Raw genomic sequence first — 12,742 nt, 5'->3', positions numbered from 1 at the left:
GAGTGGTTAACCAGATAATGTTTGCAAAAATCTGAAAGGAACATGGTGCAAAATTAATTATCCTATATTGAGTGGATTTCCGACAGAATAGGTAGAAGACTCATGGTGGCTGTTCTTGTAGGATTATGCCGTGTCTCCCCAGTGGAGCAGCTGGAACGGTAGAAGGTAACCACCCTTGAGGACTGCTGCTCCGTGTCAGGCATAGCATGGAAGAACGTGGTCTGCTCTGATAGCCGTCCCACATAGAACTTTGTCTACGTAAACATTCATATGAAAGCAGTTCTTTCTGCCACTGCTCGTATTTTCCACTGCCATTTCTTTGAAATGAGATTTAGAGAGTTTTACTGGAAATTGAATTTTGAAAATTGTGTGTGTGTGTGTAGTGTGTATGTTTATGTATATATACATACACACACTGCTTTCTTGCTAAGACATTAAGTTGATTCTTTTTTTCCCCTTCTGGACATGTAAAATTAGAGAAGTCAGGGCTTGATTATAGCCTTGTACCCAAAGGACAATAATATCAATAGAAATATTCATATAGGTGCTATTTGTTGTGACAAATATCCTATGAATGTATATAATGAATATATATATACTTAGCAGGTGTTATATGACTAAAGTAATGAGTTATTATGAAATTATTCTGAAAGATGAGTGTAAGTGGAAATAATTAGGCATTCAAGGTTGAGGTTAAGAAGTAGTGTCCTAGGTTAATATGTAGTTTTTTGTTTGTTTGCAGAACCCTTTCAAAACCTCCTCAAGGAGATTTTAAACTCCTTGAGGGCAAAAATCGTGTCTTATACTTCGTGTGAACATATCCCAGCTCTAGAACAGTGCTGAATATAGAATAATGATGATAATAAGAAACCTAATACTTATTCAGAGATTATCTTGTTTCAGGCCCTGTTCTCAGCACTCAGTATATAATGTCCCATTTAATTCTCAAAATTACAATTTTGGGTGACGTTAATATTTTACCTATTTTACAGATTTGGAAGCTGAGGCACTGTACAGTTAAGCAGTTTGCCCATGGTTGCATGGCTAATAAGTGATAGAGTAAGGATTTTAACCAAAAATAATGGTTTTTGTAGAGAGACAAGTATAACACCTTCCACCTAAAAGGCTACCCTAGATTAACTTTATTCAGTAATTGTGTATTGAGTGCTTCCTAAATGACAGGAGCAAAAGGCTGGGACTGCTAAGGACATATTTTGTCCTCCTGAAACTTGTATTTTTGTATATAGTAATTTCATAGCAGAGTTAACTATAACATCTGTAACCGGAATCCATTTTCAAGTTAATTCAAAGAAATTCCCAGTGATAGACATAATTTATTATATCTTATGGAAGAGGCTTTCAGTAAGAAGTGACCTGGAAATGGCAATTAGGTTATTCATTCATTTACTTGGTTCTTCATTATTATACTGCAAGTGAAGTACATCCATATATGGTATCCTCCAATCTTGTCAGTTTTTCTAGTTTTAGACTGAAGAAAGTTCTTTGACTCTGTGTTTGGGAATTGGTCAGGATTGGTCTTGAAGGGTATATGCAAGAATTGGGATTTAGAGGTTCCATTAGTCAGCTATGCCCTAAAGTTTATAAAATTTATGTGTTCCATGATATATGGTTTCAGGGAATGTTCCTGGATGTATGGTTTGTTTGCTGAGATACAAGAGCAAATATTCCATTACCTTAAGTACTCAGCAACTAATCATATTTGGGCCTGCTCCCAAATTACAGTGTTGTAATTAGATGAGAGAGATTGAAAAATCAAACACATCCTGTCAAAAATTCTTACTGCTATGGTTTCCTCTTTGGTAAATATCCAATAATTAAGATTTCCTTTTTTTTTGCATAGGCAGGCACCAGGAATAATTAAGATTTTCAACTCATTTTTTCCTACTTCCGTTGATTTTCTCTGTGGCGCTGTTAGGGAATTGATGTAGAGAAATGTAAAAATGGTGGACAATGAAATGCCATGCAATTACTAAATGAATTGCATGAAGGCATTTTATTGATTTTTATGCAGATTATGACAGATTAAGCATGGATTTTGGTGATGCATTTTATAGTAGGGCTTTTGAAGTTTGGAGGGATCCCTCCCTCAATTAATATTGTTTGTTTAAAAAAATCATGGTAATAGATTTTGTAAAATATATATATATATATACACACACACATATGCATATTGTTTTTTCTTTAGCAAGGCATAATTCCAAGATTATACTGAAAATGCCAATATCTAAAACTGTCAGAGAGAAGAAAAATAAGATATAATTTTTACCAAATAAGTAAATTAAGGTATACATGTAGTGAATCATGCTTTAATATCTATATATTGAATATGGTAATAAAATAACTATTAGTAGGGGAAATGATATGTTCAAATATGATTTAATAACTGCTATAGTGTTATATATGATAGCTATAAACATGTTTTATAATAATAGGTTTAAATTCTATATACAAAGTAGCATACATGAGCATATATACTTAATTATAACTATTTTACTAAGGAAGGTAATGTAGAAATATGCATGCTCTGAAATCTTTCAACTGAAAAAGTTAATGTTCTTCAATAAATTATTATCATTGCCAAAAGATGGCTAGAGGGCTTTAAGTGCATCTTTATTATAAGACAATAATGAAATTATTTGTTTTTAATTTCTTTCGAGGAAGCATTTTATTAATTCTCAAGACATTTTTGTCTTGTATTTAAAGAGACATGTAGTATTTTTATTTTATAAATTAAGTAAAGGAAGAACAAAAGCCTAAGTCAATGGTAGAGCCAAAACTTTTTGTCCCATCAGAGTTAGCTATTAGAATGCTTTAATTGCTATTGCACTTTTCAGAGACCAAAAAAACCCATTAAATTGTTGAACCCCATGTTAAAAACTGTAATTAGTAAGAAGTTAGGAGTAATGATATATGATACAATTTAACAACATAAAGTAACTGACAGGCAGATCTCTTGTTAAAAGTTATGCTTGAGTAAGAATATAGAAATATATTTCTTTATAAAATATTTACTTCCTACATATGTAACTACTCTGTACATAATCAACAATTAAAGTGGTATTATCTACTTAGTGGTTTGCTTAAGCCACTAAGCCACTGAGATAATTTCTCTTGCTTTACTAGGGATTAACAGGACCGGATGGATCCCCTGGCTCCATTGGACCAAGAGGACAAAAAGTAAGTTAACCGTCTGGAATGATAAGCTGAAACACGCAAAATGGAGTGTTTTGATAATTTTAATATTAATGCAACTTACATATTAACATTTCCGTGCTTCCAAAAGCTAAGTACAATAAGATTATTTTTATTTTTTAGGGAGAACCTGGTGTGCCAGGATCTCGTGGATTTCCTGTAAGTAAATGTGACAGAATTGAAAATCTATTCTTACGTAAAATTCTGCCATTCTAAAATTTTTAAAGAGTTCTGCATAATAAACATGACAAAGGAGTCCCTAAATTATTTGCGATGGTAAGCATTCCACTGTGTTTCTGTGAGTAAAAAGTTTTGCAGAAACATATGTATTTAGTTACAAGTGGCGTTTTCAAATATTGAGCTCCACCCTTCAAACCTCTCCCATCTACTTCTTCCTATTGATGGAAAACGTTTCTCACATAACAACAGTAAATCTAATAAATAGTCAATGTTTAGACTGCCATCACATCATTTTCTTTATAACTGGATTTACCTCTAATGAAATATTAGCTGGTTAGTTATTTTCACTCACTTGATTCCCTGGTTAGTCTTCTACATTTGCACAGTCTGGCAGACTGTGCATGTAAAAAGACTAAGTTCTCAGGCAGTTTACCTTTCTATTTTGTTCTTGTCATTAATCTGTATTTTTTCCTTTTCTTTTTTCTATTTGTACAGTTTGCTTTGCCATATTTCAGCATTTGTCAACTTTCCATTAAAAGTCTATTTTCAGAAGTGAATGGCTTACTGATTTTTCTTCTGTATATCTCAACATCTTATAGAGTTGTCTTTTATCTAGGTATCTGATAATGAAATAACTTATTGATTTCTTTGGAATGCTCAAGCATAACATCCATTTCCACATTGATCCATATATTGAATTGTTCAAATGGGAGTAATTTTCCACAAATGTCTTGACACAACCCCACTGATGATTGAAAGATACTATGGGACAAAGGTGGCTCAGTGGCAGAGCTCTCACCTGCCATGCTGGAGACCCGGGTTCGGCTCCTGGTTCCTGCCCATAAAAAAAAAAAAAAGATATTACACAGGTGAAATTCTTGCTCTTTTGGCCGCCTATATGATTAGAAGTAATTATATAATCATCAGAGGGTGTGCATTGATTCCACTGGATGCTTCACATATGGATATTTTAGAGAAGCAAGTCTGAAATAAAAAATTAAAATGAATATGGTATTCTAGATAGCTATGAATAATAGTTTCTCTAGCCAGTGCTGGAGAGAAGAGATTAATGAGATATCTCAAGGGGAAAAAAATGAACCTGGAAAGCAAAGAGAGAGAATAGGGGATTCTAGGCAGCTGATACTCAGTTTCAACAAGCATATAGTTAGGGTTTATATTCTGAGCCCTATGCTAGGAATTGGGCTATGAAGAGGAAAAGATGTGGTTTTGATTCTTGATTCTACAGTTCAGTGTTGCTAAAGAGATATAAAGGGTAAATGAGAGGAAGGCAGAATGACTAGCTTTAAAATCAAATTCAGCATATTAAGTTGGAATTTCACTCTAGGTTATTTCAGGAGGGACACTATTTTTTTCCCCCATTATTTATTGGATTTTAGTGCCTGAAAATAGAGCCCTAACTGTCAAAAGGAATGTGTTTCTGACCTTTTCTCTCCCCTGCCTCTCTGCTGAATGTGTGTTTGGAGATCTAAACATCACTTGGTATGAATTGTAAAACAGTACACTGTATTGCTTTTCATGTAAGTTTCTTAGAAAATGCCATAAAAGAACAAAAAACTTTAAACTGTCGGATAGTGATGTGGCTCTTTGTAAATGATAATAAGTTTTTATGGGGACAAGCATGGATGACTTCTTTGATTTTCTTAAAGTTTGGAAAAAAATGTCCCTGGTTAGTTTAGACATCAAAGGATATTTGAGAAACTGTAGCAAGCTTCCTCTTCCCTTAGAAGCAAAGCCATGTTTGCCTTACTTTGTTCAGTGATTTCTTTAGAATGAGCATCATATATTTATGTAGTGACTGAGTTATGGTTTATTTTTTAACTGAGTTATGTCTTTAAGTATAAACCACATTTCATAAAATAATTTTATTTTCATCTTTTAGGGTCGTGGTATTCCTGGACCCCCGGAAAGTATCATTTCATTGATTATTTTTACATAGTCTATGAAAAAGGTCTAATTCTCAATCCTGTCTTGGTTTCTAACTAACCTTCTATCTAGTGGTGTTATAGTGTCGTATCTTTATGACCTGCATGATCTTACCTGTCCTATCTACATGTCATCAGTGGCTGCTAATGACACCATCCCTATTCTGCTAAACAAAATATTTGTTTAATTTAGGACATTTCTGTTCCATTTGAACTAATTAAAGTTTGATCTAATATGTTACTATCTCATTGGAAGCCAAAGCTGGCATAGATAGGTAATTCTAAGTCAGATTTCAACATATTTAGAAATACGTTAATAATAAATCTAACTGTTTAGATAGATTTTTAAAACATCCATAAAACACCTTCTCCCTTTGATCTGATGACCTCAGGGTCCTCCTGGGGCAGCAGGACTCCCTGGAGAACTCGGCCGTGTTGGACCAATTGTGAGTACCACAGTGGGTTTTGATAGACATTTGCTAATTTAGCAACGATTTCTTAGGAGGGCAAATTCCCCAAGTGTGTGCTTTACCCTGCAACTCCAAACAAGACCGGTTCATAATATTGATGGGGAACAAGAATAATAAGGCTACCTTGTTTTTGTACAGTGATTTCATTTTTTTATTTTCTCTAAGTTTCCAGCTAATGTTTTCCATTAATGTGAAGATTTAGTGGTCAAGTCAGAGAATGTCACCTCTATTTTAAAGAGTCACAACCAGGATTGGGATCCAGTACCTTTTTTATTAGACTATCCACATGACATAAAAAGGGAATAGGCTAAAATTATTGCCATTTATATTTTTGTTTAGGTGTATTAAATGATAATTAAACCAATAAAACTTAACTTTAGATGACAAAGAAGTAAACTTCATAAAACAAATTGCTGATCAAAAGTGCTCCATGTAAATATTTCAAAAATGTTGAAGTGATGACATTGTATAAAGGTAGATAATTGTTAACTCTTTACGGGACGCAGCCATGCATTATACACCTTTCTTGTTTCTCTTTGCGTGTTTACTGTTTCACAAATATATTTACTAAACAAATGATTAAATAAAAAATGATTATAAAATTAAAATAATTTTATGATGCCTCTGGCTTCTTATGGTAAAATATTAAGAAGGGAAACATAGGCCAGGAGAAAGTGTTGGCTGTTAAGACTAACTGGAGCCCATTTTCATCTGAATGGCTCATTTGAATTTCATGATCTTTGATTTTCGGTTTGATTTGCAAAAGAGTGCAGTGACAGCCAAATGATGGATTGTGGGTGAACAGCACCAGTGAGAGTCAGGCATGGCAAAGATTTCATTTCACAGCTTCAGGCTGGCCGCACTCCTTGGTGTAGCAATTATTTTTTCCCTTGTGATTAGCTGGAATGTACTACTGGTATTAGTTGCTCCGGTTCCTCTATAGATTAAGTAGAGAAACATGGAGTGTTTTTAGTTTGCTTTCAAAGTAGACAAAATGATTATTTTGTAGAGAAGAATTGGCTTTTTTTCCCTACCCTTGGCTTCCTCTGCCTTTTTTTTTTTCCCTTACTTCCATGACATTGGAATTCCTTTATTATTCTGGTTTTGTGGGTCTAATTGGATTATCGGCTTCCCATCGATTTTGGTGGCAGGTGTATGCATGGCTGAGCTCTGTAGAGGTTTCTGGATAATACCGTTCCCTCATGCCTTGCCAGTTTTGTGCACTGTGTTTTCATGATGTATAACCATGGTGTCACGATTTTCAAATAACTTAGGGTGACCCTGGGAGAAGAGGATCACCTGGCCCCCCTGGGCCCCCTGGACCCAGTGTAAGTGATTTGCAGCTTGAATTTCTCTTTCCTTTTGAGAGTCAGGACCCAAAATGGAAATGCCTGTTAATGGAGTCATTGTTATAAACCTTCCTAATAGCTCTCAATTTTCTTCACCCACTCAGAGCTTGAGGTCTTATTAAACCAGAAAAGTAGAGTAATCACAATAATTTAAAGACAGCTTTTGTAGGGCAATGCTTACTCATTACATTTGAAGTCCTTTGACTCCTGTGATTTCTCATATGCCCCAAACTTGAACATATAAAAGGAGCATTTTCAAATGAACTAGTTTTTACAAAGGGTTTACATAGTAAGAAATTTAAAAAATAAGAATTCAAGTAGGCTAAAATCCTTCATTTTAATTTGTAATTCAGAATTCCCCATGTTTGTTTTTTTTTTAATTTTTTTCTTCCATTTCATCTTCCTTCAATCCCCATAAAGAAAATATCTACTATAATAAAGGATTCTCCAAAGGAATATTCCAGTGCTAGCCAAGCTTTTAGAATATTAGCATTTATATGCTGCTGTTTGTTCACCATATTTTATTAAACAAATATGCTTATTATATTTTTGTCCTATGAACTTTCTTTTATTATTAGGTTTGACTTAAATCTTTATGTTCATAACTTCAGCATTTTATTTACTTTAGGGAACAATTGGCTTTCATGATGGAGATCCTTTGGTAAGATGTTTTTATTTTAATAAATACAGTTGTAAGTCAAAGATCATGTAATCTTCAGGTGAATTCTCTTTAAAATAATCCCACTAGAATATACTGTGTTTTACTTTTACTCAGATGACAGAGAAATCTGCAGCACTGGTGAATGTGTGACTTGTAGACACTCTGTGTGTAACAGTTTTTTATTATTGAAATAACTGTTTTTTTCTATAATCTTTTTTTACTTTGTTACTAGACCATCCCGATTTTAGGAGATAAAAGTCAAATAACTCCATCTGAGCCTTGTTTTACTTGTAAACTAATATTCAAATAGGTGTTTGTAAACTTGGTCCATTTGTCGAGGGGGTGTGACTTCAGGGTACCCCCTTTACCTCCATTTCAGTAGAGGGAAAGAAGAGAATTATGGCAGCACAGAGTAAAAGGTAGGTGATAATAGGTTGTCTGTAAACATGCTATTTCCTTAATAAATTAGATCTGAAACAAATATGACAAATACTAACATTTATTAAATGTTAACAGTGGATGCATAGGAGAAATTTGTTGGATTTTCTGTAAACTTGAAATATTTCTAAGTTTAAAATGAAATTAAAAAAAGGAAAGACTTATTCTATGATTTTTTAATATTTGACGAATATAATTACATCGGGGTTCTGTAGCTGGGATCCCTATCACCTTGTCACACAGCAGGGGCTCTTGTTTATTCTCTCTCTCTCTGTTTGGCAGTGCCCTAATTCCTGTCCACCAGGGCGCTCGGGATATCCTGGCCTACCAGGCATGAGGGTAAGGGAAGAGTTGTAAAGTGTATTATCCACAGAGAAAACATGGAGCCTTTCATTGGCCTTCCTGGTACAGAGACATGACTTTGATGGATTAGGCGAGTCTGTGTTTGTGGTACTTATTGAGTCTTAGAAATTCCAGCAGGTACCCCTGACAGGGATTCCTACAGAGACATGAATGTTGGTTCCTCTGTAGCTCAGGAAAGAAATACCAGTAAAATGCATTGAATTGAGAGAATCTAGAACATCACATCCAGGTCTGGAAGTTTGCCTCCCATGGAGGAAGATAGTGTGGTAGGGATGGAGCATATGATCTATTTGTAATTGCTTTATTAAAAAAAAAAATTGGAAAAACTGCAAAATAGGCAGGAAAAGAAACTTTCCAAAGGTGCTTTTCTCTTACTCTACAGTTATAATTACCTCAAAAATTTCCATTAAAACAAAAACCAATACCAAATGCTAGGGTAAATAGACCTTCTTTCTGTAGTCTCTCAGTCTGAAATGATTTTGAGAAGTTCTAGACCAATGGAGTTCTGCTGTGATCTGAAAGACCCTGAGCTGCTGGTTTTCCAGTTAAGATTTTCTCTAAGTGTAGTTTTGGTGGGTTCCCATGACTGTAGAAAACTTGGGCCTGTATTGAGGTCTTATTTTCCATAAAGACTTTCACTCTTGTAACAAAAAAGACTCTGAGGGTTGCAAGTTTAGACAGACTTAATTTTGGAATCTTTGTCTCACAGTTTGCTTCATGTAACTGAGCAAAGCACATGCATGCTTAGAACATGCAGCCTGATAAAAGAAGATAGGAATTTTCATTTCATGCTACATGGTCTGCACTGACAGGCCTTCGTTGCTTTTCTTGGTGCCCTTAAAGTTGTGCACAGGAAAAGGCAAAAAGTTGTCCATCTGAGAACAGCACATCTGAAAGTTGTGCCTCTTATACCAGCTCTTCTTCCACCTCCTGAAAGGAGATGAGTATAGAAGAAGCGGAATAGTTTTTAGAGCAGTATCCTGAAAAGGAGGCGATGGCCAGTTGAGCTGGGTCAAGGCTGTCACCTCTGGAAGGTTAGTTACTGGTGCTGGCGAAGACATAAGGTTCTTAACCCAACTGAGAGAGAAAGTGGTGGAATCAGGAATCCTAGGGATCAGCAGACAGATATCAATGAATCTTGAACTCAGTAGTGTGTTATTCTGGAATAGTGTTTTGCAATTGACTAAAACTGATATTTATTATATGCAGCAGTCATGCATAGTGCATGCATATAATGAGCTTAGTGTTATGAAGGTCATTTAAAGCAGGAATTTTCTTTGTGACATCACCTTTTTCATAGTAGCGCATTGATACTGATTGAGAGGAGTGAGACCACTTTATGAGCCTTCTGACCACTTTCTGTGTACAAGATTATTAATGAATTATTTTTAATTTGTTAGGGTCATAAAGGGGCTAAAGGAGAAATTGGTGAACCAGGACGACAAGGCCATAAGGTAAGAAAAATGAGTAGTGGGTAAATTGTGATTAGGAGATAGTGATCACTTTTATGATAAGGAATTATAAAGAATATTAAAGCGTGACATTTTACTTTCCCTTTTAAAATGATAATTGACAAGTCTTCAGTAGATGACTTGCACTAAGCGTAATACTCTGTGATGATATATTACAGAAAGCAAGGCATCCTGCATTTTCGGTATCACTACCCATTCTTTCTTTTTCAAATCAATCACATTCAGCTTTTTTCTTTATTGCCCTTGATAGTCAAACATTATCCAGCTAGTTGTTCCACTCCATCAAGCAAAGTTTTATGACAAAGTATAAAATTTTATGACAACTGTTACTGAGATTAGCAAACAGAGAAGCTGATTATTGTTTATAGTGTCTCATCTCAAGTTCTAAAATAGTTTATCTCTTTATTTCTGACCTCATTTCAATAAAACCTAAATTTTGAGTAAGTTGGAGGTTAGCAATAGAATGTATGCTAATATCTGGATAGAAATGTGGAACTCATACAATTGCACTGGAGCTAATATACCCTACAGGGAAATCAAGACTGAAATCTAAGGTGACTTGGTGACTTTTTGCATTTTTCTTCTTCTTTTTGTCCATCACCTTAAGTATCTAAACATTTGACTTCCTGCATAGTAGAATTTGCCTCTGTTAGTTTTATAATATTTCACAAAATCAACTGCTCTCATTAATAAGAGTCCTTTAGACTCCGTTGGCATGTCCCTCTCCTCCTTTATTGGGCATGGGCAAAAGATCAGTATTTTTCTTTGGAGGGCAGGATCGAGAGAGGCAATTGATTAATGTCTTCCGTCATCAGAAAGTCTTGAAGTCTTTGGTTAAAACCAGTCTGTTGAACAACCTCAAATAGTCAGGACAAATAAGCCAATTTTCTGTTTCCTATTACAGTTTGGACATTTATTTTGTCTTTTATTACTTAGGCTCTAAATAGTTGAGGCATTTTATTCATCTGGAATACAACAGTTGAGTTCCTGGTGTCATATTGGAGACAAAGAAAAAAAGTTGAACTCCTAAATTTATCATTTAACTTTGTGGTTATTGATTAGTTGTGTAATATTCAGCTACAGACAAAATATTTAATTCATACATATCACTCCAAGGTTTTTGGAGAATCTGTGGGAAAATACCACAAATCTTGCCAATGAAAAATTACAGTGAACATAGCAATCACTATTTTTTGTAGCTACAATAAGAAAATATATATATAATATTTAATTATATATGTGTTGATTATTAATTCTATGAACTAGCTAATTCACTGGCTTTCTTATTTGGATCACCCCTTCCCACTGTCAATCATTTGTTCTTATGGAATATAGTCTGAATATAATTATGAGATTAAGCCACTATGTAAGATATTCATAAATCATTAAAAAAATCAAGCATAAGTGATTTATGTGTAACAAAGTTCTTTGTACATACATGCCCCAATATTCTATACTACTATTGTAATACTGCTGTTACAATTTCTATATTTCTTGCTTTTTGTGTGAAAATCTTTAAAAACTATTATAATCTGTGAGAGCAAGAAAATGGATGAATTGAAATGTATAATAAACAAATAATAGAAATGGATTTTAATGTAATAATATGTACAAATATTAAAAATAAAAGATTTTCTCAAGATTAACTGCATACTATAAGATATATATTACCATAGAATATGTACAGTGTATCTATTTCAAAAAAAGTAAAACTTGGAGAGAAATTAACCTTTTTCAGAGTCCTGAAAATAATACTTCTTAAGGGGCAGTAGTTGGGCTGCTTTTTGGAATGGTCTAACATTTTAAAGTACATCAGAAGTTGTAAAATTAATATCAAAAAGTCAAAGCAGTAATTTTTTAGAGAATACAATGGAAGAAGATTCCATGTCAATAGCAACCAAATATTGAAATATGTTAGAACAGACTTTACAAGAAACATCCAAGGCTAATATAAAGAAACGAACAAAACTTTCTTGATGAAAATAAGAGTAAAAAAAGATTTGACTAGATAGGCAGTTACATTAAGTTATAGGATAAAAAAATACAATATTGTGAAGACTTAAATTCTTGCCATATTAATCTGTTAATTTAACATAGTTCTAATACAAAGCAAATAGGATTTTTGTGAAGATTTGCCCAATTCTGAAGTTTATCTGGAAAAGTAAACATTTAGGAAATCTGAAAAATAAGAGTAACTAAAAATAAAAACTAAAGATAAGGGAATTCTCTTTACCTGATAATAGAATGCATTATAGAACTTAAATTATAATTAAAATGTTGTGGTGTCGGCAACATCATATAGCAGAAGAGTAGAATAAGAAGTCTAGGTCCACGTATATTTAACAATTTAGTATATGTTAAAGATAAATTTTCCAACCTGGGTGGAAAGAATCTATGATTCAGTAAATGATATGGAAACAAGTGACCAAATACCTGGAAAAAAGTATAAAGATAGCTTCGTATGTTTTATTTTATACCAAAATAAATTGCTGATATTTAAAGATTTCTATGTCTGAAATAAAGCATAAAAATACTAGGAGAAAAATATAGATGGATATTTATATATTTGGGGGATAGAAAAGTCCTTTTCATGAGTGACATCCAAGGGCATTACCCATGAAAGAAAGATTAATTTAAATACATTTAAAAATAT

General features: G+C 33.7%; 1 protein-coding gene across 1 annotated transcript in view; it reads left to right on the top strand.

Moving 5' to 3' along the window:
- The window catches only part of COL9A1 (collagen type IX alpha 1 chain), a 94,436-nt gene that overhangs the window by 40,151 nt on the left and 41,543 nt on the right, over window positions 1–12,742 (top strand). The window contains exons 11-18 of the mRNA XM_077159248.1: window positions 3,145–3,198; window positions 3,337–3,372; window positions 5,294–5,316; window positions 5,728–5,782; window positions 7,081–7,134; window positions 7,784–7,816; window positions 8,537–8,593; window positions 10,018–10,071. Of these exons, the coding sequence (XP_077015363.1) occupies window positions 3,145–3,198; window positions 3,337–3,372; window positions 5,294–5,316; window positions 5,728–5,782; window positions 7,081–7,134; window positions 7,784–7,816; window positions 8,537–8,593; window positions 10,018–10,071 (366 nt within the window). The remainder of the gene's footprint in view (window positions 1–3,144; window positions 3,199–3,336; window positions 3,373–5,293; window positions 5,317–5,727; window positions 5,783–7,080; window positions 7,135–7,783; window positions 7,817–8,536; window positions 8,594–10,017; window positions 10,072–12,742) is intronic.

This window comes from Tamandua tetradactyla, chromosome 5 (genome assembly GCF_023851605.1).
Source record: "Tamandua tetradactyla isolate mTamTet1 chromosome 5, mTamTet1.pri, whole genome shotgun sequence".
NCBI classification, from domain to species: Eukaryota; Metazoa; Chordata; class Mammalia; order Pilosa; family Myrmecophagidae; genus Tamandua; species Tamandua tetradactyla.
The sequence above is the reverse complement of the archived record's forward strand: the minus strand, read 5'-3'. Positions and strand labels throughout refer to the sequence as shown.